A 14,364-nucleotide genomic window follows, 5' to 3' on the forward strand; every position below is an offset into this window, starting at 1 on the left:
AAACTGAAAAGTGAAAGTGAAGTCGCTCAGTCGTATCCGACTCTTTGTGACCCCATGGACTGCAGCCTACCAGGCTCCTCCGCCCATGGGATTTTCCAGGCAAGAGTACTGGAGTGGGGTGCCATTGCCTTCTCCCTTAAATGTCCTATGAGTATCCAAAACTGAACATATCCAAACTAAACTTGAGATTCCACCATGAAATCTTCTTCCCTGCAAATGATCCCATTTTAGGAAACTACATCATTGGTTGCTCAGGGCAGGAGTCTGGGAATGAAGCTCGATTTTTCTTTGCTTTCTCCAACCATTTCCCCATCTCCATCCGGTTGTGTTCTTTTTTATCTCCTTTCCATCCCCACCCCTTCCTTTTTTTTTTTTTTTTTTAATCTATCTTCTTCTGTCCCCACTGTCATATTCTAGTCTGAGTTATCATTATCTGTCATCTGTCACAACCCCTGGTCTTTCCTCAACCCACACAGCAGCCAGAATGATCTTCCTAAAAGCACACGTCATCAGGCCAATGCCCCTCACTCTCGTGGACCCTGTGGCTGCTCCCAGTCCCATCCCTGCCTCTCTCTGGCCTCACCCTGGGCTTCTTTCCTCCACATCTCTGTGCCTTGGCCAGCTGGCTTTCCTTCAGTTCTCTGAATGCATCATGTCCTTTGTCCACTCCAGCTAGTTCCTACACCCAGAGTGTTCTTTTCTTCCCTTTTAACCTAGTTAAGTCCCAGTCATTCTTCAAATCTCAGTGAGAAATCCATTCTCCAATGAGGTTTACTTAACCTCCTAGCTTAGGCGGTCCTTACTTGCTGTCTATTCTGAAAGCACCATGACCCTGCACCCTGCCCCCTCCCAACTCTTCACTCAGGGTTTGTCTTGACCTAGACTGGAAGCTCTAACACTGGAGCAGGGGCTGAGGCTCTTAGGTTCCTCCTAAAGTTAGGCACTGAGACAGGGCTTTGTATGGAACAGGTGCTCAATTCATATGATTGTACTATATTGTGTAAAGCATTGATTGAATTTCTAAACCTGTAACTCCTATTGTTTCAAATATGTTCTAACTCACAAAATACTCGAGTACCTTGTTTTTATTGTATTTGTTATTTAGATAAGTCTAACTCTACATGTTAATTCACTTTAGTAAAAAACAGTATCCAAACCATATGAAATGATATGATGTCTTCTTCCTAAGCAGAGCTTTGTGGCAATACGTATTAATGGGTGGTAGTGGTGGCTTAGTCGCTATGTCATGTCTGACTTGCTACCCCATGGACTGAAGCCTGCCAGGCTCCTCTGTCCATGGGATTCTCCAGGCAAGAATACTAGAGTAGGTCGCCATTTCCTTCTCCAGGGGATCTTCCTGACCCAGGCATTGAACCCATGTCTCCTATATTGTAGGTGGTCTCCTGCATTGCAGGCGAATTCTTAAACTGCTGAGCCACAATGGATAATCCAATATTTATCATCAAAGTAACAAATTTTGTTTGAAATAGTGACATTTTCATAACAATTGTCTCTAGTATGACATCTGTATACCTGTTTCAAACTGCAATATTTTGGCTAAATAGCAAAAGTCTTTACATTTCAGAACAATCTATCCACTGGTTTTATAACATCAGACTATCAACCTATTCATTTCTGAGGTAACTGAATTATTTTGCCTTAATCTACCAAAGGGGTTGGAGGTAAAAGAAAACAAAAAGAGAGAAGAAAGAAAGAACCATGAGTTGGGGGCAGAACCATGCCGGAAGCCAGAAGTGAAAAGGGAAAATATTGACAGATGAAAAGTAATTTAAGTACAATAAAAACAAAAACAAAGGCAAGAAAAACCTAACTTTACCATTCGAAGCCAAGATGGTAAAAACCCTTTATAGAGACTCAGGAATCCTTCTCCTTGAACAGCTTGAATCAAGCAGTCAGTCGATGATTTATACAGAAGGCCCCTAAAAAGGAAAGCAGACAATTTTGTTAAATTTCTTACATGTAAATAGATGTATAAATAAAATTTAAAAAATAGTCTAGGAAACTTATTTATCTTCCACTAGTTTAGAACAAATAATATTTGTGCTTCTGTATACATAGGACACCTCTTTTGAATTTAAAGATATTTTTCAAGGTTGACTCTTGGGATTCACCCCACCCTTGGTCTGATAACTTAGAATTCACTCCATCTAGTCTCTTCACAGAGAACATACTGTTTTATAGCCAATCAAATTTGGGTAATTTGTGTAACTTGGGTAATTTGTGTAACTTGTATTACTCACAAATCATGAGCTTCTGAAAAAATGCCCTGCAAATTCTTAACGAAGTATATTTTCAAAAACTCTATGGAAACAACAAAGTCACAATAAACACCTCGTGTCTAAACAATATGACAGTTAAATTAGCTGATTTCCCCAAATGCACAGTACTTTTCCATCAGACACAAAGCGGGTAACTGCATAAAAACAATTTCCTGGTTGAACACACGTAAACACAAAAATACATTTCCAGCAAGAGTAAACAGGAGGAAGAGTCTTTAAAGAACACTGTTATTATAGACATTCAGATACACGGAGACTAGACATTCAGATACACGGAGACTAAGACTTTATATCTACCTTCCTTGTTTATCTCGTGGTTGATTCATTATTCGGCTTTTGATGACATCAGCAGGTGTTCCCAGAATAGAAGCTACCAGTCCAGAACATAAGCTGTAGATACAAATAAATGAAATTGAAAGGTAATATGTAGCAGCTTCCAAATTTTAAGGAAGGGGGATTTGATATTTGGAAAGAATGAAATACTAAATCTAGTCCAATAATATTCTTCATACTAATGCTCTTAGCATAAAATCAATGATAAATTCATTCATTAAAGAGCTAAAAAAAATTAAAACAATATCTGGTCAACAGATATACACTGAACATCTGCTGGAGGCAGGCACTCTTCTAGGCAGTGAACAAGACAAAAAGATCCTGTCCTCAAGGTACTTAACTGGGGAGAGGCAGAGGAGAAATGAATAATTTCAGGTAAGCTTAGTGCTGTGGAAAAAAAAAAATTAAATGAGATCACGTGATAGGGATTAACCAGGTGAGAGGCAGTCATGAAAAGGCTCTTGGGTGAGAGCAGATCTTGACATAGATGGTTCCTTCTCACCAGACAGATCAGAGACTAAAGATGCAGGCAGAGAAGGCTGAGATTTTATTCTCAATGCAAAGGGAAAGGATCTTAAAGTGGGGGGGCAGAAATCACATAATCACTCCTTTTTGAAAAAGGCTTCTGGTCAGTTATTCAAGACAGACAAAATGGATGTGGCCAACCCACTGCAGACTAAATCAAGATTCTTTTAAATGAGTGACTCAACAGTTCAGAGGCCACCAGCAGTTCATTATGTATGTGGGCATGAGAGAGGCAATACAGGAATATGATCGACATCCCATAATCCGAGAAGCCATTAACTGCTGTAAACTTTTCCAGGAGAAACACAGATGACGAGAAGATGGGTGGTCATCCTGAATCAAGCGAAATGAAGGCCTGAGACCCAGGAGTTGGCAGCTGAGTCTAGAGACGGGAATCAGAGGGGTAGGAAGAGTATCTTATCTTGGGCTAATAGAAAGCTAGAACGGAAAACTGTGGACAACTTTTATCTCTTCCCGGAACATCAAGTGTCTCCCAGAGATAAGGACCTCTGACTTCCGGGCCAAGCAAGGCCTTTGAAGTTTCTGAAGGCTGTGTGGTGGGGAGATTGAAATTGCATTAGGAATCTTCACACTCTCTTACTTTGAACTGCTGGAGCAGCAAGCACCCAAGTTCTTTTATGACTCTTTCAGATCAGGATTGATCATTCAAAGGAGAAACACACTTCAGGAATACCTGAATTCAAGAGAAAGAACCCATATAACCTATTTACATTTTCCAGCAAGTGACCCGACTGTGTATATAACTTTTCTTGGGTCTCTGTTCACACGACAGGCCTATAAGCAAAGAACTTACTGCTTCACCATATATATCCCGGAGGGATATATTTAACATTCTTTCTTTTAACATTTTTAACATTCTTTTAAAGTTTAACATTCTTTTAACATTCTTTCCTATTTGTTCAGATCCTCTGAAAGTCAAGATTTAATATCAGAATTCCCCAGCCCAGAATACTGGAGTGGGTAGCCTTTCCCTTCTCCAGGGGATCTTCCCAACCCAGGGACTGAACCGAGGTCTCCCACATTGCAGGCAGATTCTTTACCAGCTGAGCCACAAGGGAAGCCCAAGAATACTGGAGTGGGTAGCCTACCCCTTCTCCAGCAGATCTTCCCAACCCAGGAATCAAACTGGGGTCTCCTGCATTGCAGGCAGATTCTTTACCAACTGAGCTACGAGGGAAGCCCTCATTTTAATATACCTTCATTATTTTTACATAGAAACAGGCAACCAACTACAAAATTCACCTACGTTCTAAAACTGAAGTCTACTAGAAACAGCATGCAAGGCCAGTCAAGAGGTGAGAAAAACAAAGAAGACAGAAAAATATACACAATTTCCCCTTTTTGGCTCAAAAGACTAGAAAGAAACACTACGTTTTCACTTGTTCACTTGCTTCAGAGAGGCTGGGTGCCAGCTCAGCTATACATATGTTTCAAGAGTGGAGACTACTTCTACCAGAGTGTTAATATTATTAATAAATTCTACTTTTAAAAGATAGGCAGCCCTCATTCATTAGTTGTCATTAATTAATGTACTTATTAAAGGATTTTTTTTACCTGTACAATAACCACATCAAGGATCCCCTTTGGCAACTGTGGGCCTGTTCGGCACACAGACACCTTGGGGGGCAGCTGCCAGTGGCCTGCCTCATCCTCCTCTTATCAAATTGTTTGCAGGAGGTAGTGTGATCTGGCTAGGTTCCTTTAAATATTAAGAGAGCAAACACTGCATTAAGGAGGCCTCAGGTAAGGTGGTTATCTAAAGTCAAAGTGAGAAGACAGAGCTGTAAAAGTTACATCAATTTTGCCTAGATAGTTGACAGGAACATGGCTACTTTTTGCTATTGACCTTTGTCACTCCTTGCCAGTAATACCCGCCAAGTGAAGCCCAGAATGTGTCTTAAGTGATGATAGACAGAGAGTGATTGGGTACGTCTTCTGTTCTCTCCAGGAGACCAGATGGCTCTGTGCAAGGCTACTCTGAATTAGTCCATCAGCATGGTTTCAGGATGAACAATCCTCTTCTGCATCAACTAAATAACCACGCTCATGTATGATCTTCATACAGTGTAGGCTCATCTTTTGCCCAGTTTCACCTCTCAACAGCCTCATGATTTAAGAAGAGGGAAAAGGGGGACTCTTCTGGTTTTCCTGTTCTGTGTAATTTCCTTTCTACTTCCTCCTACATTAACATACCTCGCCACGTGCCTCCCCATCTCACTAAAACCCTAGCCGCACGTCTTCTACTGCTCCTTCCCTGCCCTAGAACTTCAGCGTACCCACACCATTGCTTTTAGTAGATGAGCTGCTCAAGTGAGCACAGACCCCATTGTTTTTAATTACGGTAAAATACACATAACATACAGTTTACCCTTAACCATTCTGAAGCACCCAGTTCAGTACCTGCACTATTTTTACTCCTCTTCTTCGTATCAAACTCCCTTCCCTAGGATGTTGATGGGTCCTATAAATCTCTCGATTGCACAGCTGCAACCCTCTTTAAACCTCGGTGAGCACTCATTCTACCCTGTGATGCAGCGTCCAGAACTTCTAGATCACACAGCACTGTTTACCTACCCAGCTGTGAGTTCATGGACAGCAGCTTTTGAGCTGCCTCACGGACCACACATAGTCCCCCTGACCCCATTTAAAAACCTGATCCAGTGGGTAGCTAGTCCCTTTCTTTTAGCACTTACTGTGCAGTGTTTTTATACTTGTTCTGTTTTTCCCCTTGGTAAACTCCCTGGGAAGCAGTGTGGTTTACCTTTTGTATCTACTGCAGGGCCTTGCACAGTGTCTTTAACCCAAACGATGCTCAAACGTACCCACTGAATTGAGTTGGATAATCAATTGTCAGAATCTGACCCTGGGATAGCCCTACAAAAGGGCAAATATTTGGGGAAACTTAACCTGAAATATCCTGCCCCTCTCTTCCACATTTTAACTGTAACACACTTTAAGAAATTGCTCTTTATAAAGGTACTATCGCCTTTCTTTAAGGGTGTTATCACTAGGTTCCCAATCAGAAGAGATAAAAGTTAGAATTTATGCCAAATATGGAAGAAAGAGTGCGATAGAAAAAAATAGAAAGAGACAAGTTAAAACAGTCTTACCTTGATAAGCCATGAGTCACGATATTGTCCTCAAGTGGCGTATTCAATACCAAGTAGTGTTTTACTGTGTCATAAGTGGTTAAATCTGGCAATACACAGAGAAAGAAAGTTTAAATGTCATTCACTCAACAATGAACGTCTTCTGTGTCAAGAATGTGCTAAGCGTGGGACAAGAATGTATACAAAGATGAAAGATCCCATTCTTGTTCTCAAGCAGAGAAAAGCAGAGCGACAGAGGGAGGGGGAGGAAAAAAGGAAGAGAGACAGACACTCAATTATATCATCTGAACATCTGAATCCAGCTTTGCTCAGAGTCAGCTCAACCCCTGCACTTTTCAGTGCTGGAGCTCACAAATGCCTTTTTTAGCCTAAGCTAGGCTGAATTGAGATTCTATCACTTTAAACAAAAGATCCTGGCCATTATTCTACATGAAGCTTTTTACACTTTTTTTCTAATGGCAATGAAGAGCTGTTGAAAGGTTTTAAACAGGGGAGGACTAGATCACAACCATGGAATTTTATAAAGATTACCTACACCAAAGAATAGGGAAGTGAACTGTAAAGAGCTAGGAATGGGTAGATATATTTGATCATTCACCGGACATCCGAGAGCGTACCATGTGGTGGGCATTATTCTACATACTGGGGCAAGAGCCATGGACAATCGCCATTCTTTGTTGAAGGAGGAGACAATAAACAAGTAAGTAAGCCACGTGGCATTTCGGATGGCAGTAACTGCTCTGAAGACAAATCAGGCAGGAAAAGGGGACAGTGAGGGTGCAAGGGTGGGGAAGGATGGTGTGTGTGAATTTTAAATAGAACAGTTGGAGATGACCTCAAAATAATCTTTGAGTGGAGACCTGCAGGAAGCTTGAGGAAGTAAACTTTGGAGATATCTATGAGAAAGTGTCCTAGGCAGAACCACAGTAGGTCAAAAAGGCAAAAGTCAGCTTCGTATGTTAGAGGAACGGCAAGAACACTGGTTTAACAGGAGCGGAGGAGGCAAGAGTCGGAGAAGGGGACTGGGGCAGAGGAGTGGCTAACCTGGGCTAGTATTTACAAGATCACTGTGATAGTCTACTCAGACTATGGGAGACAAGGCACATTAGACACGACACTACTGTGGTTCTTCTGGTAAGAAAGAGTGGTGGCTTGGATACTGGGGTGTGGAGCACTGGTCAGATTTTGAGTGTTTTGAAGACAGAATCAACAGATCAGCAAGCAGACTAAATATGGAGGGAAAGAAAGGAAGCAAAGATGACTACAAGGCTTTGAGCTTGAACAACTGGAAGGACAGAGCTGCCATTTATAGCGATGTGAAAATGTGAATGGACTGATTTAAATGTTTTAAAATAAGATGACAGACACCAGTGATCCTGATGAGAACAATTTCAGATGCATAGCGGGGCAGAATGGCTGTGCGATGTATGTGTGTATGTGTGTGGGGGGACCAGTTAGGAGATATTTGTAGTGGTCCAGGAGGAGGAGATTAATAGTACTTTGGACCAGGGCGTAGCTCTAGGGATGAGGAGAAGTGGATGAACTTGAGATCTCTCTGGGAGACAGAACTGGCTGGATTTGGTGACTGGTTGGCTGTAAGGAGTAAGTGAAAGCAAAGAGATCAAAATCATGCCTAGGTTTCTGGGTTGTTCAACTAAAAAGCCATCATAAAAATATGATGATATCATATTTTGAGATTGGGAAGAACAGAAAAGGAAGTGATTCAGTAAATGATTTGGTTTGGACACATTCAAAGAAATATATATTTGAGATACCAAATGAAGATGCTAAGCAGATGCTAGAACTTGGAAGAGAACTCTGGGCTGCAAAGATATTGAAGCAATCAATTGAGAAATGATAATCTGAAAGGTTTTCTGAAAACCAGAATATCTACTAATAGGATGCAGGAGACATCGATGGACTGAAATAGCAAAATATAAAATAGACTTACTTCCTTTGGTGTTTAAGTGGTATGTTACTGTAGCTCTCAAAACTGCTATTTATCAGTTTCTTAGAATCATATACTCTTGGTCTTAGAAAGGAGTCTTTCATCCACTGATTCATTCATTAAACATTTGTTGATTATGTAAGACGGACTGGGAAAGGTAAGAGGGACTGGGAAAATAAAGAAGAATAAAATACAGTCCACGCCTTCAGGGGGCTCAGAATCCAGGGGGAGGAGATAGACACATAGAAGAAAGCAATGAAATGAGGTAAAAACAGCAAGAGAGCTAAGCCCAGAGAACTACGGGAGCACATAAAGGGCATCCAGCACACCACGACCCGGGAGGGCTGGCTGTGGGAGGCGCAGGGAAAGCACATGATGGAGAAGACAGCTTAGCCACGTATTAAAACATCTGCAGAAGGAACTAAAGAGAAGAGGAAGAGGACAGACGGAGCAGACGTTGAGGCGGTTTGGTGCGTGTAGGCAGTGGAACCTTTCCACTTAGGACTGCTTCACCACGTGCTCCAGAATCAATGAAGCGCTCAAACCCAGAAGGCACGGGTTGATTTACGCACACCTTCTGTGTTATGAAATTTCCACTTTATTCTGTGAGTGATGAGAAGCCAGTTAGGGGTTGTAGGGATACCAGTAACGTGTTGAGATCTGTATGTTCGATAAAGCTCTCTGGATGTTGGGTCCAAATTTGAGGGCAGTGGAAGAGATGAGGTAGATGCCGTGGCAGTGGTCTACTTGTGTTTTGATGGTTACTACTGTAAAAATGGTCATTGTAAGGATACAAAGGTAGTAGTTACTGGATGGGGGAACCTTTTTCTTTTCAATGAAATATAGTTGACATACAATATTATGTAGGTGTACTACACAGTGATTTGACAGGTGCGTACATTATACAAAGGTCACCATGACAACAAGCCTAGTAATCACTGGTGCTCGTAGAAAGGTACTGGGATATACTGGAATAATTCCTTATGCTGTACCTTACATCCCCGTGGCTCATTTTTATAACTGAAGTTTGTACCTCTTAATCCCTTGCGATTACTTTGGTTCCCTACTCCTCTCCCCTTAAGCAACCACTCATTTGTTCTCTGTATCCATAAGTCTGTTTTCATTTTGTTTTGTTTTTTAGGTCCCAACTTAAGTGAGATCATCTGGTACTTGTCTTTCTCTGACTGACTTATTTCACTTAGCATAAGGCTGGAGGGGGGAACATTTAAGAAATATTTAGAAGACAGAAGAAATCAGGACTGACTATGGGAAGTGAGAGATGGGAATGAGTGAAGGCAACATTCAGGTTTCCAGCCTGAGGTGTCCAGCTGTACAAGATGGATTATATAGCAAGAGGAGCAGGATGACTGGGGAGAAAGATCTGTAATCTAGATATAATGACCATCACATATGGTACATATATCAGTTTGAATCTTAGAGGAAGGTATGGGGTGGGGAGGAACCCTTAGTCATGGTTTGGTGTTATCTCCTTACTGTCACAAGTTGCTAGTTTTAGGAAATCCTTTTCATACATCATTGTAGAATAAAGTGAAACCACTCTAGGGAAAATATTCAATTACAACATTACAACATAAAATAAGACTGTTGCCAGTACATATTATTAAAAATAATAAGATAAAAATTCTCATTTTCTCCATTGTAGTGCTTATAGTTAAAATGATTAAGGTGATCAGGACTTCTCAGAATTCAATAAAGTTTCCATTACCTCCCATATTCACCAGCGCTGCTCTTTGTATATTGGGTACCCAGCCTGCCCAAAGCCCACGTATTCCTCCTTCAGCTAAAATTTTTGCAAATGCATGATGCACACCACGAAATCTAAAGGGAAATAATAATAAATGTGAAAACTCTATGCATTCCTGTGTATCAGATGCAACCGCATAAGCTTCACCTATAACTGTTATGAGTTGGAGAACAATAATATCTTAACTATCTAGAATTGTTAAAAATTAAAGCAACCCATGTAGGTCTAATTCCCAAATAAACTTAATAGTTTTTTAGAAAAAAGGCCAATTTTTTATTTAAACATCTTTTATGGAAATCTTTATAAACTGTAACATACATCCTCTTCTCAGATTAAATAGATCAAAACTCTTTTCTTGACATTTTACATCATCTGTGCACATATTAATTATAGGAGGGAACAGTGTCTATCAGACCTCTAAGTTCATTTTCCTCATATTATGGGAGACCTTCAAATTTTGTAATTTTATCAAATGACAACATTAAAAGATTAATTCTCATATCACTTCATGAAAGAAATAATATTTTAGACCAAAAGTTAGGAAGAAGAATTTCAGAAGAGTTCTTAAAACTGAATACTTTTGGCTTTATGAAAATTTATCTTTTCCTTATTTTGCACATTTTTCTATACACAGATGAAAATGGTGCTGGTGAACCAAAGCTGGAGACCTCTGATATAAAATAAAAACCTGGGTTGTATATAGCCAGAAATACCTGGTGTCGAATACCACCTTATCACTTACTACTTGTGTGGCTTTACTCAGGCATTAAACTCTCTGAGTCTCACCAAAAAGATAATATGTTCTTTTACTGGGCATTCATAATTGCTATTCTGCTACATAAGAAGTATGCTCATGAATAATGGTCACCATAGCCAGAATGTATTAATAGAATTTACTTATTAATGCACTTACTAAGCACCAGGCTTGTTATATATGTGTATATATGTGTGTGTGTGTGTGTGTGTGTGTGTGTGTGTGTGTGTGTGTGTGTATATATATGATACATTTTATTCCTAAAAACTCTATGAAGTATGTTATTATTATTCCAATTCTCATCCGAATGAAGAAACTGAGGCTTAGAGAAGTTAAGAACTTGGCTAGGGTTATACAGCTAAAATGAGGTAAAGGCTGGATTTGAATCCCAGGTTGCTTGATCCCAAGGTTCATGTTCTTTACAGCAATTTTTTTAAAAACTATTATATCAAAACCAAAATGTCTAACATGAGAGACAAAGAGAAGGAAAAATATTGAGGTGATCAGTGAAAACTCAGACGTTTCTGGACCCCAACAGTTCCTTTTCTCCACATAGCCAACCAAGGCAATATCACTTTGCCCTGCTCCATAGTAATCAGAAGTAGTTACAAGATGACAAAATGGGTCCTGGGATGCTATAAACTATACGGTTAAGTCAGAGTGGTACCCTTTTCTCCTCCCTGGTCCACGTTACTTAGGTCCCTGTTGGGAAGGGGGCCTGGACTGCCACAGCCCACCCTCACTTTGCACTGTGTCAGCTGGAGGGGCTGGAGAAGGCAACGGCACCCCACTCCAGTACTCTTGCCTGGAAAATCCCACGGACGGAGGCGCCTGGTGGGCTACAGTCCATGCGGTCTCGAAGAGTCAGATACGACCGAGCGACTTCACTTTCACTTTTCACTTTCATGCATTGGAAAAGGAAATGGCAACCCACTCCAGTGTTCTTGCCTGGAGAATCCCAAGGACGGGGGAGCCTGGTGAGCTGCTGTCTATGGGGTCGCACAGGGTCGGACATGACTGAAGCGACTTAGCAGCAGCAGCAGCTGGAGGGGCAGCAGGGCAGAGGGCAGTGGTCGTGGCAAACCACCAGAGGAGACCCCAAACCCTCTTCCACCTCTGGCTCAGCCACACAGCCATAGTGTTCGGAGGAGCAGACCCCTGCACGCTCAGCTCAGGACAGCCTACATTTTCTCTATTTCCTGGCAGAGGGTTATCTGTCTGTCTGCAAGATCTGCCTCTTTTCCAGAAGAAAATGCCTAAGTGGTATTTGAATAAACTTGAATGAGAGGCCCTTTGAAAAAAGGCACATTTTGACAATACAGCATAGTGCAACAGGAGGACTTTATATCACAACAGTATAGTAATATTGAAGTTAAAAAAAAAAACAAAAAACTTCCTTAAACTTGGGAAAAGAGGCAGAGAGAAATCAGACAGGGAAGTAGAACAATTCATAAGGTTTACCTTGCTATTTCCCTTCCTGCATGGAGAAAGGGAAAGAAAACAGGCTCTCTGGCACCTGATGAGCCAGACCTTCTGTCATGGAAACCATCTCAGATAGTGTCTCTTAAAGATGAAGAAACAGAGACTAGAAACGATAAGGGACTTCCACAAGGCCAAGCCACGATGGCAGAATTGGAATTCACACCAGGGCAACTGTTAATGATCAGATTCTTTCTAGCAAGCACCAGTAGGGGACAAGTCTAGCTGCCTTGGCTGGAAAAGGAGCAGGGTGATGCACGCATGTCGTTTGTCTGGTAAAGAACAGGTACACCATAGCAGGTAAAGAGAAGGCCCCACTCCAGTCTCCTCTTAGTGAGTATCACTTCCAAACTAGGAGTCACAGTGAATGCCTTTACTGAATGTTGGGGCCCAAAAATGCAGAGGTCAAAGGGGAAAGGAAAGGTACCTGTTAGCGGAGGACCTACCGCAGTGGTTTTCCTTCAAGTTTCCTTTTTCCTTCCATTTGCATTTGAACCTTCACTAGGTCAGTGGGGTTGGCTAAAAATTGGCCAACAACACCAGCCATCATCCCTCCAATCACTGATTTCCTAATTATAAAAGGAAATACATTTTTCTAAAGGTTGTTATCAATTTCACACATTTTGCAGGAAACAATAGCATGCTGGTACAGCCCCTGCATAAGAGATTTAAGACAAAGTGAAGCAAAAAAATAAATCCACACAAATCACAGAGGAGAGTAGATGGTTTGTTTACTGATGGGAGGGCTCAGGGACCAGGAGTAAAAATTCAAATCTGAAGTTTCAGGCCCCTTTAATGGCCTGAAATTCAAAGGAAGGACAGTTGCCTCAAAGATATAATTTAACTGCAGTTTAATTCTGACCACAGGGGAATAAAAACAGCATTGATGTAGTCAGTCTAACAAAGGCTGGTAAGCCAAGTTTTATAGGTTACTGTTTTAGTAGTTTTATGAAATGAAAGGGTTTTCAAAACGTTCCTCTCTTTGAAGAGACTCTGTCCCTGGACTCTTTCTCCTTTCTTTTTATAAAAACTGAAATACAGTGGATGTATGATATTATATAAATTATAGGTGTACAATATAGTGATTCACAATTTGTAAAGGTTAGGCTCTATTTATAGTTATTATAAGATACTGGCTACATTCCCTGTGTTGTACAATACAGTGTATTATTTTCAAAGCAAAACTTACCAAAGGGGATAATGCTTATCTTCACTTTTGCCAAACACAACTTCACGGAGATGTTCATAAGTGACCATTCGACCTCCAGAATACACTGTACAAAACAGAGCATGGAAAGGATGAATTCAGCCCTATGTTTAATAAAGTAAGAGGATGCTTTCACGTGGCCTAGCTGATCTCCCTAGCTGCGTCCTTTCTCTCATATAACCTAGGCTTCTGACACCTGGCCTTGGTGGTTCTCCAAATGTGCATGCCTTGTAAAGCCTCAGGCCTTCTATGTTGCCTGATCTTTCTTGAATGGATTATCCCTTCTCGTCATTGCTAACTCCTCCTACTCTTTCAAGACTCCACTCAAAGAACATGTTTTCCAGAAAGTGCCCTCTGACCTGGCCTCCAGTGTTCTGGGCTGTCATTACACCTGTCATGCTTCTATGATCCCCCAGAACTTCCCAGGCGTGTGTCTAATACTGCATTTATCATCTTGATTAGAAACTAACTTGGTGTACTTGTTCATCTTTCCAGCAGACCATGAGCCTTTCAAGGCAGGTTTTGTGTGTTTTCATTACACTATACACCCTAGTACAGAGCTTGGGACACAGCAGGCATTTTCATTCAATAAACATGCAACTTCACTGGATAATTTACTATGTTAAGGTAATCAATCTCAAACATATGAAATTAATCTTATCTATAAAATCATATATGGTGGTCAGTAACATACAAATGAAAAGAAGTGAAACTCAAAATGATAATGGGAGGCAAGAAGAAGCTATTAAAGAAAAAAAAATCATGAAAATCAATACACGGTATTCAGAAAGAGAGCTTTTCTTGATATTTCAGGAAGTTTGATGCAGGATTTTAGGATATTCAAAAACATACAAAGTACCAAAACAATCATCTTTCTGGACAGTTCCTGGTGAATATACTGTAATGTGCTCATCTGGAAAAC

General features: G+C 40.8%; 1 protein-coding gene across 4 annotated transcripts in view; it reads right to left on the reverse strand.

Moving 5' to 3' along the window:
* Nucleotides 1–14,364, reverse strand: part of SLC25A27 (solute carrier family 25, member 27) — a 27,100-nt gene that overhangs the window by 8,674 nt on the left and 4,062 nt on the right. For 2 of the 4 annotated variants that reach the window (XM_010863071.1, XM_010863070.1), the window contains exons 3-8: nucleotides 13,425–13,509; nucleotides 12,682–12,804; nucleotides 9,964–10,076; nucleotides 6,290–6,374; nucleotides 2,598–2,690; nucleotides 1,838–1,940 (exon numbers count right to left, since the gene is read on the reverse strand). In XM_010863071.1, the coding sequence (XP_010861373.1) occupies nucleotides 1,838–1,940; nucleotides 2,598–2,690; nucleotides 6,290–6,374; nucleotides 9,964–10,076; nucleotides 12,682–12,804; nucleotides 13,425–13,509 (602 nt within the window). Of the gene's footprint in view, nucleotides 1–1,837; nucleotides 1,941–2,597; nucleotides 2,691–4,733; nucleotides 4,879–4,910; nucleotides 4,936–6,289; nucleotides 6,375–9,963; nucleotides 10,077–12,681; nucleotides 12,805–13,424; nucleotides 13,510–14,364 lie in introns of those variants that run through there. The other 2 variants (XR_827293.1, XM_010863072.1) reach the window with 2 other exon arrangements.

The sequence above is a fragment of the Bison bison genome, unplaced genomic scaffold (genome assembly GCF_000754665.1).
Source record: "Bison bison bison isolate TAMUID 2011002044 unplaced genomic scaffold, Bison_UMD1.0 scf7180017864487, whole genome shotgun sequence".
Classification (NCBI taxonomy): Eukaryota; Metazoa; Chordata; class Mammalia; order Artiodactyla; family Bovidae; genus Bison; species Bison bison.